We start from the raw sequence: 15534 nt of genomic DNA on the forward strand, positions 1-15534 counted from the left end.
TAAGGCTGTTAGTTTAACATTATCAATAAATTCAAACGATAAAACTTTTATTTCAAACGGATTGATCATGGAATAATAACCATAAATTGTACTCGATCATCAACTTCTGATTAATATGAATTCTTATATTTGATCTGTTGATCGACTCATTTTCGATCGTTTCAACACGATGTTTAATGTTCTTTTGTACTTCATTGTAAATAAGTTCTGTTTTTTTAACCCTATGTGCCATTTGCTTCGGTTACCAGCGAGATCCTAGTCAGTAAAAATTATGAAAAATCGATATGCTTAACATTATAAGTAGAGTATCAAAATGTCATAAACCTGCAATGGGAATTTTTTTACTGTGTACATTAAAAAGAAATGTAAAGTTTATCAAAAAAACCAACGAACAAAGATTGTGCTCATGTTTACCTCTATCATTGGGTCCCAAATGGAAGAACCGCAGCGTATTCCATTGAAAATCTAAAGGTAGAACAGTTTGTCGTTCAATGATTCAGCGGGCATTCGCTTCACCGATTGTCCAACAAGATAAGCCAGTTTATGTGCATACTGTGAAAGAAAGTGAAGGGATAAAATGGTATTAAAGCGACGTGGTTTCCACGGTTTAGGGATATTTCAGCGAGTGTGTAAATTACCTGACAGCACGCGGGAACGCGAATGGTTCCGGGCCAGTTGTAGTACATGTAGCACATCTTGTAGCTCAGCCGCTGCAGCACATCTGGAGAAAATTGCGAGTCGTCTCGCAGCACAATGTAATGAGTCGGAGTAACAGTTCCCATTTGGACAGTTTGTGCGACAAGATAGTAATCGTATTTGTTTCGGCGCGTTACCGTGTGGTCCATCACACTTCCGGGCGGAGCATTTGCGAGCCCGTCGGGGCCTCTTCCAGCCATACTAAACAAGCGCGTTATAACGCGCTTCTGTACCACTATGAAGGTGATCTTTGGCGCGTAATCCGGAGCAAGCTTCTTACAGGCGGCTTCCAGTTGAGGAATCTCGTACTGCTCGGAGACTTCCATCATCGAATCACTCACGCCATCGCGGAAAATTATTATCTTCTGCGGGAGCGTACAATTGCGACGCCGGTAAGTCTGCAGCGTCTTCTCGAGCGAAACGCACATTCCGTTCAGCAGTTCTTCATTGCGTTCTTGAATCGTGGCCCGCGAGTACCAATGCGTGAAGGAAGAATCCAGTGAGCCGACGAACGCGGATACTGATTTCGAGCGTTTCGTAGCCTCGTGATAGCTGTCTATGCCACAAATCATCGTTTCCTTCAAGGGTATATTGACGCTCCAAAGCGTACCGCCAAGTTTGCAATTCATCTGCAGCAAAATCTTCAGCACGATCGACCGATTGCGCTTATCATTGGCGAGTGTGCGTGCGTTTATGATTTGGGATGGAATTGGTACCTCCGTGCAGAGTACACGTTTGATTGCTGCGTATCGATCGTCGCGCGACGTTGGGCAGATTATTACGACAATCTGTGTTCCGGGACGGATATGTGAACGTAGTGCCTGAATGTATAGCTGTGTTGCGTCCTGCGGCAGCACCTCGATCTGTGGTTGAGCGATTTCCATACCGAGCAATTTACAGGTACGCTTTACGCAATCCATGAACATCGTGGCGGACCGCTCATCACGCTGCGTATACATAAGCATCCACTGCCGGATGTGGACTATCTCTAGCATTGGATTGTTGGTAACTTGACGAGTGAAGTCTACGTTGTTACCGGCACTGCCTACAGTTCCACCGCCAGACGTGATTTTTTCCACCTGCAGCTGGCGTCCCTTCATTGGTCGAGAGGTGTTCTTCAATTCTAAACCCCAGGAAGCCAGCAGATCGCGTGCAGCGTCGTTTTTGTTGACGTTCTCGCAAAATTTTTGTATTGCCAGCATGCGTTGGTTCGGTGTGATGCGTGTGTAGGTGGCAATATCACGCATTACCTGTAAGGACATAACAAAGTAAAGCATTACCATCTCGACTTCTTTTCAGCATCAGCAATTTCTAAGCGTACCTTATAATCTTTGCGCATTTCATCGGTTAGTCCCGTGAGGTAGCACAGTTCCGGCACTAAACACAACGATATTTCGAGCGGTTTTTCATTGTGTGAAAGCTTCCGTTCTGAGCGATTTAATAACATTGGCTGCTGATGATCTTTGATCTCTATTCCATATTGTTTTTTGTAGTACTCAACGTACGTGATGTCGCAATCACCATAACGGAAAGTGCAGAGTGGGTTCAGATCGAACAATACATCATCGATTCGATACGTTTTATTATTGTAACGCGTTAGAACGACTGATCCTATCAGTGACTTCACCACGTTGTCCTGAAACTGCGCGTCTCGGCACTGTGCGATTGTTTTGATGTGTGTGTACACTGTCGTTTGCATTAAAACGCGATGCGCCACATCGAGATTTAACATTAAGCCTCCGTCATACTCGTCTACCGCCGTTACAAATCCCGGCCAAATTTCCAGTTTGTGCTGTGGGACGATGCGTGACTGCGTGGGATCGTAGTGCTTGCGTCCCATTTCGGATAGCTGCAGAATGTGCATAATGCGCCGAAATATTTTGTTATATATCAGCACGTTTTGGTGCATTTTTTGCTTCACTCGGAATAACACCGTCATCTTCACAGGCGTATGATCCGTTGAAGTCTTTGTCGTAATTATTGTTTTCTCCTGCGGCAGTGCATTCGGAAGCAACAGTATATGTCCATCGAATGTGTACGCCTTGCCGAAGATATTACGATGACTGTCCACACATTGTTGACGGGCCCGTTTCGAGTCAACGTTTGGTTCAAAATCGACCGAGTAAAGAAACACTCCTCGATTATCTTCGCATTTCAGCTCCATAAAGTTGCTTATAATTTGCACTTGTACCCCACTCGTTCCGGTACGCCTGACATACTCTTTTGGTTCTTTCTCCTTACGCAGTACAAACGTGTCCTCCTTCTCTGAGACTTGTAGGGATGCTGCTCGATCGAACTTGTTCAATGTTTCCTGCATTGTACACGCATCAACCTCAGACGAACTACATGATACCCCCCCGGATTCGGCAGTTTTGCTTAGATCCGGTTCAGCAGAAGGAAGCCTTTCGTTCAGTAGCTTCTGCAAAAATCGTCCACGGCCTCCGATGGCCAAATTTGGCATGGCTGAAACCAACGGCAAACTTCCATCGGTGGGTTTCGGTTGTTCCAGAAGAGCGGCAAATACATGGGCTCGTCCGCGTCCCATACCCGCTGCTGGTAGCTGCGGGGCATTCTGATCTTCGAGTGACGATTGTCCCGTTCGATATCCACTGTCGCGATTCGCGGAATTATCGTTCGATCCATCAACCGAACTGCTCGATGAGGCATCGATGATCGAGCGTAAAAAATTCATCCGCTTACTCATCTTGCTGGCTTAAATGTGGTTCCGTAATGTGGAATAAAGTAAAGTAATAACGATATATCATTTGCTTTACGCGAATCGGCACTTGTTCCAATCGTACTTGGCACGAAAACACAAGCTTCTGGGAAATTAAACAGGTTTCGTTATTGTGGCCACATGAAGGTAACGTTGACAGCTACTGGTGACAGATCTACCGCTCACATTGCAATTTCTGCAGCAATGTAAATATTGACTTTCATATCTAGACTTTCAGACCTACCTTATGAAAATACAACTAGAATTTAACTAACCAGACCTATGTAAAAACGGGCAAGAAGGGTACACTATATCATATTGTTTTCATTCACTAAAGAACAGATAAGAAAATGGCGTTAACGATAAGAAGATGCCATATGGGAGACCATCTTTGAGCCACAGTTAAATTACACAGAAAATTACCACAGTTGATATGTCAATGTTACGACGCAAAATCTGTGCGTGCTGGTCATTGATAGCCGCGTGGATGACAAAATAAGACGCACACAAAATAATATTCAAACTGAATTCTTCGTGGCCCATTTTTAAAGGTTTCCACAATCCAAAATGGTGTCCAAATCCATACAATTTCAGAAGACAGCGGTTTACACATCAGCGATTAACGCTACCTTAAGGAATAGGCTAACCTTGTGTTCCCTATTCCCCCCTAAGTGCCGTGCAGCGGTAGCCTTCTCAAGATTTGATGAAACTGATAGGCTTATTGCAATCGGTAAACTGACCGTAGGGTGGTCTGTATATTCATCTTTTCTTTCAGTAGTTAAAAGGGTTAAAGGAAGCTATTCCCAGTATACATGGATTACGAATTTATTGTCTCTCAGATTGAACGACTTTTTAATCAGCTGCTGAAAGAAAACTAATTTGCATGATTATTCTACAACGCATTCCTATTTTATAACAGACAGAGTTTTTTTAACTACAGACCGAACAGAAGCGATCACTTCTCCACTTTTGCCATGATCTTGAACGTTAAACCGCGAACCAATAACTGTGTTACTATGCATCTATACATGAATTTTAACGCGCATTTTATGTACAGACGTTTAATATGTATATTTTACAAAATCTCGATTGCACAACATTATCAACATACACTCATTTCGAACGAACGAACCTACCATAGGTAAACTTAGGCAAGCGATCAAAGTTCTGACTGCACTATCAACTAATCATTGCAATCATTTTAAAATGTGACCAAAGGTGGGTGGTACCGTGTATGAAGGTTAGCAGTGTTTAAGAACAAAATTTGTTAGCTAGTGGGTGCGTAAAACGATTGCCTGTAGGTGATAGGCTGCGTAAACGGAATTTTTACGCTAATGAAAGAGATGGACCACCAAAGATGTAGTCTCGTCATCTACATGACATGGACGATGCTGTTCTCAATCATCTACCAATTGTTGAATTATGTATTTACGCATGTCTCTAGGTTTCATATTTGCTATTCCACCCAATAACTTGCACTTTTTTATCTTGTAGGGTAATGGATAAAATGATAAAATTTGTAAAAATAATGGTTTAATAAGCTACAACAATTACGTTTGAAAACAATCGTCCCGTAAAATGACCGCCAGCCCTGCGCACATCCATTCAATCCACATTCAAAAAACCATCGGCCGCAAAACATTCAACATTCTCTCAAACACAAAACAAAAATACACACACACACACGTGCGAGAATACGGTTCATTGCACAGCGGGACCAAAAGCAACAGTTTGGGAGGTTTTAGCGCGAAAGATATTAAAAAATGAAAGGTGTGCAGCTTAGAAATCATCGTCCCAGCCGGACAGATCGTCCGGTGGTGGACCGTCGGGATCAGCCGGATAGTCGTCGAAGTTGGCCGTATCGACAACGCTTTGCACCTTCGGCAAGATTGGCGGAGGTAATGAACGATTCCGCAATCCTTCCCAGTAGAAGCCGTCGAACCACCTGATCGAAAAGACAAACGGGAAATCAGGTTTAAGAGAACTTTTTTCATTGCTGTATTGCGTGGTATTCAATTACTTGTGTTTCTGGATTTCACTGATGCCACCTCGTTGGTACCCGAGACGTTCGGTTGGATTGTCTCGACATAGTTTCTTAATCAGTGCACTGGCATTGCGGGTGATGTTCCGCGGGAATTCGATTGCATCGATACCCTTCAGGATGATGTTGTACGTGCGCATCGGATCTGCACCGGTAAACGGTGGTGTACCTGTGGGGAAATATAAAATCACATCAGAACATTTGAAAGGACACCATAAACAATGAAGAAAATGCCAAATATGCTTACCGGTCAAAAGCTCGAACATGAGCACTCCAAGTGACCAGTAGTCCGCACTGATGTCATGTCCTCGGTTGAGAATAACTTCCGGTGCAACATACTCCGGTGTGCCACAGAATGTCCATGTTTTTCGACCTAAATAGCCCCAAAAGAATCTGATTTTAATCACTGTTCGTACACACATTGGCTTTCAGTGAATGATTAAAACAATCCTCCTTACCTGATTGTAACTTCTTGGCGAATCCGAAATCAACCAGCTTCACGTACCCGGACACATCCAGGAGCAGGTTCTCTGGTTTCAGATCGCGATAAATGATGTTGCGGGAGTGCAGATAATCAAAGGCCTCGACCACACAGGCCGTATAGAAGCGCGTAGTACCGTCGTCAAAGTGCCCACGGTCGCGTAGAATAGTCCAAAGCTCACCACCGAGACAGCTCTCCATTAGCATGTACAGGTACTTTCGATCCTTGAACGTTTTGTACAGCTTCACGATGAAGTCACAATTTGCCTCGCTCATAATTTCCTTCTCCGACATAATGTGCTGCTGTTGGCGTGTCTCGACTATCTGTGCCTTCTTCATCTGCTTCAGTGCGAACGATCGTGATTTGTCTTGCGCAAGCTGAACCAGTTCCACGCGTCCAAAGCCACCGACTCCGAGCGTGGAGATTACACGCAGATCCGACAGCTTCACCTCCCGGAATTCTTCGTAAATTCTAAAATGAATGTACGACGATTAGCGCACTTTTACTGCAACATCCAATACAAACGAGATATCTATGGTACATACTTCTTACGCTCGCTAACTCCTTCATCGTTGTAGCGGTTTCGGATTTCATCCAAGTTCGAGATCAGCTGATTGAAAGTGTCCCGGTCGATCACCAAACAGGTAACTCCTTCCGGCGAGTCACAGATAATGTTTGCGGTGCGCAGATCATCCCTGTTCATTCGAAGATGAGTTTAAGTTAGTCGATTTAGTGACTATTAACTTCCTGCGTGAGACACTTACCCTTGCAGAGCCTTTTCGCCGAAGAAATCGCCCTTCCCAAGAGTGCGGATAAACTTTTCCTCCTGCGTGTCCGGTTGACGTATCGTTACGCGCACCTGACCCTTGGAGATGATGAAGAAAGTGTCACCACGAGCACCCTGGCGTATGATGTAATCACCTTTTTGGTAGTAACACTCCTCCAACACGTCGGATATCTTGCAGAGCGTATCCTCCGGGAGGTTCTTGAAGATCGGTACACTATAAAACAAGAAAAAAGAACAAAATGTAAATAGCCAACAGCATTTTGTACAAAGCCGTTAAATTCTAGCAGCAACGAGGAGATATCATAGTAGGACCATGAAATTTGTGTGCATGAACTCCACCGAAGGGTAATAACCGCCATTGTTTGCTGGATGTGTTGGCACGTAAAGTACATCTACCATGAACACAATGTCTCCGACCTGTTGTCGACGTCCAAATGGACGCATTGGCAACGCAAAAAGTACCCTTCGGTAGTGTGGTTAGCCCGGACACAGTAAACAATAACCGTGTAGGTTCGTGGTTTTAGTGGCATATCAGTAAGGTTGCAGCGTATGTGCGGAATAACGCGCATTAGGCAGAGTTTGGTATGGTAGTTACGATCAGTTGTATACGTTCATGGCCATGATCAGTGGCGGTTGAGGAAAAAGTGTGTACTGTTGGGCATCTCGCTAACTATTGGTCAGTCAAGGGCAATGTTCTAAACCGTGACCACAGCTGAGGTTGATGCCACCACCTGTAATAGGACGATGCATTGGGGGAATTTTTGTTGTTGAACGAAGTACACACCGTGCGGGTGTCATAAACGCTTGGATCTTGGCGAACAGGGCCAATGATGATTTGATTATGCATGTCACATTGCTTGTGAGCTAATGTAGTAACGGCAGGGTCGGTTAATTTTGCCTGCTGGGTTTTTATTGTGTTACCCAAAAGCTTTAAATTTACCTTCGATGGAGAAGTTGCTTCGGTTGCTGCTTTTATGGAGAATAATTTTTTAGGTCACGGTGCCACAAGTTGCGAACAGTGTTATTATCGATGCATGATAAACGAACGGTATGTGTTGTTGCCTTCTGCATTTTAATGTTCAGTAAGCTTAAAGGAAGTGGAAGTGGAAGGAAGTGGATGATTTCTTTGACTGAGATCATAATGAAAAGGTGAAATAACACGTTTGACGATTCGTAACGGAGCGTAACAGATGAACGATCATAGGCCGCATTGTATGTACATTGTAGTGTCGGTACTAAAATTTTGAATTATGTAAGGCTATTTTACGAAGTTCTACGAATCTACTGTCGCGAAGGTACGAAACCTGTCTACCGGTTCATTTTATTATGCAAATTATGGTATCTTCACCTTACACAACAGTATTACCTCCATTATGTTACGATCGGCTGGATCATACGTGATCTCTATGCACTCATAAACCAAGTACCGCGACTGCATAAGAGCCATGGGAGCTGCAATCACTATTAAATAAAGAGCAAAACCCCATAGCTCATCGCATGCAGACACCTAAGGTTAGCGCTCTATCATGCAAAGAACATTTTCTCAGCTATCAAGATAGGGATTATGGGATGAATCCGTTGCAGCATTATTGCCGTTGTAATAAGAAACGCTAGAAAATCTATTAACTAATCAATCCGTCTTGAATCGCTTGGTGAACGAATGATACAGCGAAACGAAGCCACCTACCACGAAGGCCATAACCTCCCGCACCACCGGAGAAGCAAGACAAGCCGGTAGCGACAAAATAAAATAGCGAAATAATGCGTTAATTACAAAGAGCAGCGGGATGAATGAATGAGATTTTTCACACGCTTCTAAGCGGGCCGTATCGTTCGCAAATAGATTTCTTCTGCACTGGTACCGCCATCACCGTGGTGGTAGAAAACAGAAACTACATTTACCACTACCGACTAACAGCTAACCGCCCCTATTGGCCTTCCCACATCCAAGGTAGCAAAAGAAACAAATTAAACGATAATAGAACGCCAAACAAACGGTGGCGAACGTGACGGGCATTGTTGTTCTTGGACAACTTGCATGCAATGGAACTAAGGAAGAAAACGAAACTCCTTCAACCCCCGCTAATTCGCGTGCCAAATGTGCTTGGCAAGGTGGCAAGTAAATGATAGAGAATTGAGTGAATTTATCGCCAGCTTCAGCACCAGAGTTCTGTTCTTTAGTCTTTCTCTACATAGTTTATGCTGTGAAAGAATTGCAATTGGTTTCGCTTGAAGTAATATGAAGTCATCAAAAAACGACTCACCACGAAGGAAAGCAATGTTGATGGGAACAATGGCTTGACCAGTCAGAAGGAAATAAGTATAAAGTTGTGCCCTTAGAGAGTATTTTTATTGTGCATAATAAGCTTGGGAAAGTTTTATCACCGAGAAACTCCTTTTTTAAAAAACCTTGAAGATTTCGGTAACCACCAGCAAGAGCAAAGACGAACCAGACTGTCTCTTCAGTCTCTGGAAATCTCTGGAAATGAAGTGTGCTACCGACGGAAGTCACAGACTGAGAACGCAGAAACATTCTACTTATCTGCGAACTCGCTTGATATAAAACCCTTGGTGTAAACTTAATGTACAGAATGTCTGCTTATTTAAGACAGTGCAATGATTGATGACACTGGTGCACGTAATCTACCGTAGTCTATCCGCATCTCTAATCATGCGTAGGATAGTGTACACTTTATATGTCGTTTCTTTAGAACTCGCGGTATCTTGCCTGTTCGTACTTCCTTTGATTCATAACATCGTTTTCCCAAATGTTGTGTTGTCATGTTGGCCATGTTGTGTAATATACGCCATTTGTATGTTTTAAAGTAGGCTCAAACAACATTTTCATTCCCGTGTTTAATATTTACAATTTTCTTTCACCTCACCGACACATTCAGTGACACACAAGGGAATCACAGAATGTCACACAGCGTCATAGCAAGGGAAAGAAAGATCTCTCTTACATTTTGATCACATCGCACAGTAGTTGATCGATACAAATTTGTCCACAATGAACCGAATGCTGTGGGCTAAACGTTGCCGACAAACACATTCATCTTCTGACGATTGTGCATGATTAAACAGATGAGGTGTAAAAACGTGCTCATTCCTCCTAACAACACTGTCAAAAATAACGCATGAATGAAACAAGGTACGTAATGATGGACAAATCCGTTCCCTGAAATGCCCCCGGGGGATGCTTTCATTTTCTGTTTTCCTTGCCCATCCATTCCATGACCATTTTGTACGTATGGTATGGAACAGGGTGCCAGACGGCACTCGCTCCACTGATCCTGTCCGATGGCGTAATGGAAGTAGCGAAAGCGGGAACCCCAAACATATGAACGGTGATCGGCGCGTAAATCCATCATCAACGCACCACCTCAGCCCCGTTTTGCAATTGGAGGAGAAACAACTTTCTCTACCCCCAAAATGTGGAGCAAATCGGTCGGGGTTAATTTTTTTGCTTTTCGAAAATCATACACGGACTGGGTGCCTTGATCGAATCCTGCAGAGTATTTTATTATGTCAGGGAAACCGGATTTCAGTTTATGTCACCGGTACACGTGAAGGTGTGTCTGTCGCCAGTGATCCTTGCGCTTGTACTCCTTTCTTGTGTCTTAAGTAAAAAAATGTAGGTAAAACAATAAGCTTCATCTTTATGGATGTACAGCGAACAAAAGCATACCTTTATGGTAGTACGCTTACCGACGTACAATTAAAACACATGCGTAACGTGGGTAATAACTAGGCAATCAGCCTAGCAGCCAGTCGCGTTCCGCGATGAACAAAAGATGGAAAAGCTTCTGACGTGATCCTTTCACCGATCGATCATGGGCGCTCGTTAATCAACGGTATGACATATTCCTAAATTACGTTTACGCAACGCACTGTTGACCTCGTAGTACTTCCTTGTGAAAGAGGTTAAAAACATGTTGCATGTACTGCATAATGTGCTCCACACGTATCGCACTCGAAAGGGAAAATATTTGCTGGCTGTTGGTTGCTAAAGTTCGTAATGTGTGTGTGTGTACTTTATAATCAAAATTAATGCACATTAAGAGTGGCTGTTTTGGAAGCCATTTATTGCACTATGCTCATGCAGTGTAGAAATTTCTTCCAGTCCAATAGCTAAGACTGTCTGCAATTTGTTAAAAGATTGATTACAATAACTTAAACGTCATCATGCGGCAATGGATAACACCGGTTGCCGTTTCTCCAAGGTGTTTTCGTATTCCAAATCGCACAACTTAGCGGGGTACCGTGTTGCCAACATTAGTCAACGTGCGAGTATCTTGCGAGTGTGACTTCAATGACCGAACGGCAGGAAACGCAGTGTCAAACATGTAATGCTGATCGTGGAGTCAGCCACTTGCAAAACCCTGATTTAACACCGGCATTGGATCTGGTTGCGACAAACAACAAAAGTGAATGGAATCACACTACGAAATAAGTTGTGTGGTGACTTTTAATCGAGGAGCATAGAACTCGTTATTTTGGAAAAGGAAACATCGAAGGTTGGTGGTGGCCAACGTGGAATCAGGTTTTTGTTTTTGTCCATACGAATGTGATATGGTTGGAAGATGTATTTATGTTTTGTTTCTATACGAGATCGTAGCACATTTATTGGACAAGTTCTATGGTTGCGCGCATATTACTGGCCACTGTTCCAGACAAGCATATAGACTGCACGAAGAAAACTGCTCTAAAACAGTTCCCAGGAGTGGATAAAACGAATTCATCCGCATGATCATTTGCAGTGCGAAAATGTAACTTGTATTTCCAATAATGTATGTAATTTGCTTCAAAAATTACCAGTTACAAAACCATTAGTCAAATGCGTACAGGGTCTCTCAGCGGCCTTCCACGAGTTTCCCACGACAAATAATAACCGACGGATCAAACGATCAAACAGTACCTCCCATCAGTCGGATCGGAATAATGATCGATCGTGACAAATTGATCACTTGCTTCCGTTACTTTACAAATCCCGATCCAACAAAATGCAGTGGTGAATTTGACGGATGTGACACCGAAGGAACTTAAGGTATTGTTTACAATCGCCGGGAATGATTTTTTGGAAACTCACCTCTTGAGGAAATCGGAGTACTCGGCCTGCCGTATCAGGCCGGTTCGCATCATGATCGTCTGGAAGCATTGTCGCTCGATAGCCCAGAGTTTGCAGTCGGTGGCGGCTGTGATAGTGGCTGTTCGTTGGCAGTGATAGAGGATGGCTAGCTCACCGAGGACCTTAGCACCGGATAGTGTCGACAGGTATTTGCCTTCACGGGACACCTCAACGCGACCCTCTGTGGAAATAGTGTGATAATAACATCATGTTCATTAGACTAACAGAATAGGAAAAGTACGTATCTTTGAATGATTTGAATACAGTTTATCTATATGAAAGAAAGCAAATATTAATCAGATCAACGGGCTACGCGGAGGAACTCGCATTGGAATGAAGAAACAGAGAGAAAAATTCCTTGCCACGGAAGCTGGCTTCCCATGTAATGGAGGTTTCCGGGACAGGTATTCTTTTCGCTACAGTGTTGGAACATTCCTTGGTTGATGCACAGAATCCGCTAGGCTTCGATTTCTTTCGGAGACTCTTTTGTAACGCAATATCGTGATCGACATGGAGCAGTTCATTCCTTTCATTTTCCACAACCACACATTCGCTTGAATGTCGATTACATCCGCAGTTCGTGCGAATGTACACTGCCCAGCCTCGATCGCTCCCGATCGTTTTAGCCCTTCATTAGGCGTGCAATCCAGTATCAAGTACCTAGAGGTTACCGCAGTAGTTTATTGGTGGAGGGGAAAAATTACCCCAGCAGGAAAAGCGGAAATGAGTGAAAATTGTCGTGCCCTTTTCAAGCCGCTAAAAGACAGGTTCCGCTGAGTTGGAGGGTCTCGACGGAACGGGTTCTGTGGAATGTGACCAGTAGCATGATTTAATGAATAATTTGAAATGTTGCAACATGACTTGAGGAATTGTTTTATAAAGAGAAGTACTTTTTATGTTAACGAAGATTACATTTTCTTGAATAGTTTTAATATTTTTAATATAGAGTAATATTCATGACACTGTACACAGTGCACACCGCATTAACTCAGTGTATGTTAATGGCAACAATGTCGGATATTTCCAAGTATGGCACATCGTTCATCGTTAATCCTAAAAGTCTTGAAGCATCAAATTCCAACGTACTTAAAGAGATAGATCACCAGAGCATTTTGTAATCAAGCCATGGAATGTAATGTAATTGCCATTGTAATGTCATGGAATACTTGTTCTGGGGTCACTTTTATCCCAATTCTCTAGTAAATGCGTCAATTATGTTTAACGAGAAGCTCACTAGAAAGAATAACAAATGCGGAAGAAAAAGAAAAGAAGAACTTGTAATGCGACAAACTTATTAATAAACAGTACGTAATAACCATAGTGAAAAGAAAGACTTACATTCCTCAAGAAAGTCTTTACACGTCTTTGTGCTTTACATAAAACAATCACGACAATAATCTGGTAAAATAGGCACAATTTCGTAATGAATCACACTTGCCCCAATAAAACACGGCAATAAGCTTGATCGGTAATATCGCGCACCACCGTTTTGGCTACATTGGCGCCCCTTCCGCTGGCTATGTGCGAATTTGTAAGTTTCTTTCGCTGCAGAAAGGAGCGAAACACCAGTCCCTAATCACCCAATGATGGTACTATTTGCAGCTCGTAAAAACCCACGACATGCCGCAGGCCCCAATTTGACGCCGACGGGTGCAAAATTTTACACAGCCACCTCAACAATACGAAATTGAGATCGATCGCCGAGTGCAAAACGCAACCAACAAAAAGCAAATAAAATTTGGCTTTACGTCAAATTGGTGCAAATGTTGCGCGAGGAATAATTATCGCCGCGGGCCGTCGATTTACCTTCCAGTGCTATGGGACCTGGGACGGAGGCAACAGTGGCGTTCATCCATCAACAATACACGGACGGTTCGTTGGTTGCATCAGGGCGCATAAATCATGGTGCAAAAGGGGTGCGCATATGTGCATGGATCGATCCTCCCACTGATTGCACCCTAGGCGAAGGCGCGATCTTCCGTCGATACTAGCCCAACTATTTACGTTTGATTAGCCCATTTTGCTACGTTTTGCTGTGCTAATACTTGTTTTCGTCATCAACTGATACACATTTAGCAAAACTTTGTTCACTGACGCGGGCGTCATCGTTTTCGAAACAAATGAGCTACAAAATTCTATCGTTCACGTTGGCTTCACTTTGGCAAAATATTTGCACGCCTGGATTTGCGCATACTGAGCATTGCGTTACGTTTCATGACTCAGAAGGTTAAGCATAATTTAATAGCGTGGGTGGGTGTATGTATTTTTTCAAAGTCTAGTTGAGTGAGTATGGGAAGCTATAAAACAAATAATCCCGCTTACCTAACGATAGCGGTTGCGTTTTATCGAAGGGCTTGAATCGAGCAACGGAAAAGATAAATTAATGTGCTTTATTTAAATTACCAATTAAAAGAGATTACGGTGCATGTTGCTGCTATTTTTCTGCATTAGCAGTTGAGCCGCCGAAAAAGATTATACAACAAAAAGGGACCTCAATAATGTTGATATACTTTCGATATTATACAACATGAATTTTTCGTAGCAAATTATTCAAACATTATAATATTGTTATCACTTCGTTTGTCATGCTATCGGTTCCCTATTTGAACAAGTGCATCTAAGTAATGTATTGCGCATTCCACAGCGCACGCTGAGACCTTTGAAGCGTTAACGGTGGTCAACGTCGATTACAACCAGTCACTGTCAGTCTAAGCGCTAATGTTGATCGATGATCCATCTATGTCTTACCACTACGTACCTTCAGGGGGTACTACGTGCGGTAGGACACAAAACAAAGCACGAATCTCGCACTTAGTATGTATGCCTAGCGTGTTGCAATATACCGGTTGCATTATCGGTTCCGCTAGGTAACGAGAGGCACTGTCGGCATGTGTCGATTAAATAATTGCCCTTGCACCATGCATGTGACCAGACAAATGGTATGCAAATGGATTTTCTCTATAATACACACACTGACAAACGTGAGAAACGTGTTTCCACGATAAACCCTTTTCAACTAGATCGACACTCAAAGGGTCGTCTAGTCTTATTGATAGATATTCGAAGGGCACGGTATGTCAATGCTACAATATATGTTTTTAGAAAGATTTATTTGAGCATTGAAGATGCTAGTTCATTTTATATTTTTAATCTACTAGTCTTAAGACAATTGTTAAGAAAAGGAGAAAGGACGGAACAAAAGCTCATGGATTAAACTTGGTTTGAAATGGTTCCTCATTGCAAATTCTGACTATGTGGAAAATAAAAATTAAAAAGATTTGTTTCCAAGAAGAATATGCGGATTAAGCCATATGTTGAACTTATCGCTTGCTATGTTATTTAAAAAAAAAATCATTATTAAAACCTGATCTTATTGCAGGCATCTAACTTGTCCGACGCCTTCTTTTGAATGCATCACTTCAAACTTGTTATAAGATCGTGATGTCCATTGCAGGAAGATGCAACACCATTGAACGTTTCCCCAGTGAGTTGACCCATCCATAAATCTACTTTTTATGGAGCTTGGAAAACGGAAACCGCACCACATTGAGATAGCCAGGTCGTCTCAAGTTGGTTTATACCGACATACCCAGCGGCAATGGTGTTTCGTTCACATTTTTCTGCACGATGCCGGAAGATGTGACCACAGAAGAAAAAAAGTAGCATGACAATCGGGCACACCAGT

General features: G+C 42.9%; 2 protein-coding genes across 2 annotated transcripts in view; both read right to left on the reverse strand.

The window, feature by feature from the left end:
* Positions 1 to 465: 465 nt before the first annotated feature.
* Positions 466 to 3400, reverse strand: LOC128713257 (protein argonaute-3). Its single transcript, XM_053808114.1, has 3 exons — positions 2018 to 3400; positions 639 to 1946; positions 466 to 552 (listed from the first exon to the last, which is right to left on the reverse strand). The coding sequence occupies exons 1-3, from the start codon at positions 3398 to 3400 to the stop codon at positions 466 to 468; spliced, it is 2778 nt and encodes a 925-aa protein (XP_053664089.1).
* Positions 3401 to 5191: 1791 nt separating this feature from the next.
* The window catches only part of LOC128716224 (cGMP-dependent protein kinase, isozyme 2 forms cD5/T2), a 29761-nt gene continuing 19418 nt past the window's right edge, over positions 5192 to 15534 (reverse strand). The window contains exons 2-8 of the mRNA XM_053811144.1: positions 11811 to 12030; positions 6699 to 6935; positions 6480 to 6629; positions 5912 to 6405; positions 5701 to 5826; positions 5433 to 5622; positions 5192 to 5357 (exon numbers count right to left, since the gene is read on the reverse strand). Of these exons, the coding sequence (XP_053667119.1) occupies positions 5192 to 5357; positions 5433 to 5622; positions 5701 to 5826; positions 5912 to 6405; positions 6480 to 6629; positions 6699 to 6935; positions 11811 to 12030 (1583 nt within the window). The remainder of the gene's footprint in view (positions 5358 to 5432; positions 5623 to 5700; positions 5827 to 5911; positions 6406 to 6479; positions 6630 to 6698; positions 6936 to 11810; positions 12031 to 15534) is intronic.

The sequence above is a fragment of the Anopheles marshallii genome, chromosome 3 (assembly GCF_943734725.1).
Source record: "Anopheles marshallii chromosome 3, idAnoMarsDA_429_01, whole genome shotgun sequence".
In the NCBI taxonomy this organism is placed as follows: Eukaryota; Metazoa; Arthropoda; class Insecta; order Diptera; family Culicidae; genus Anopheles; species Anopheles marshallii.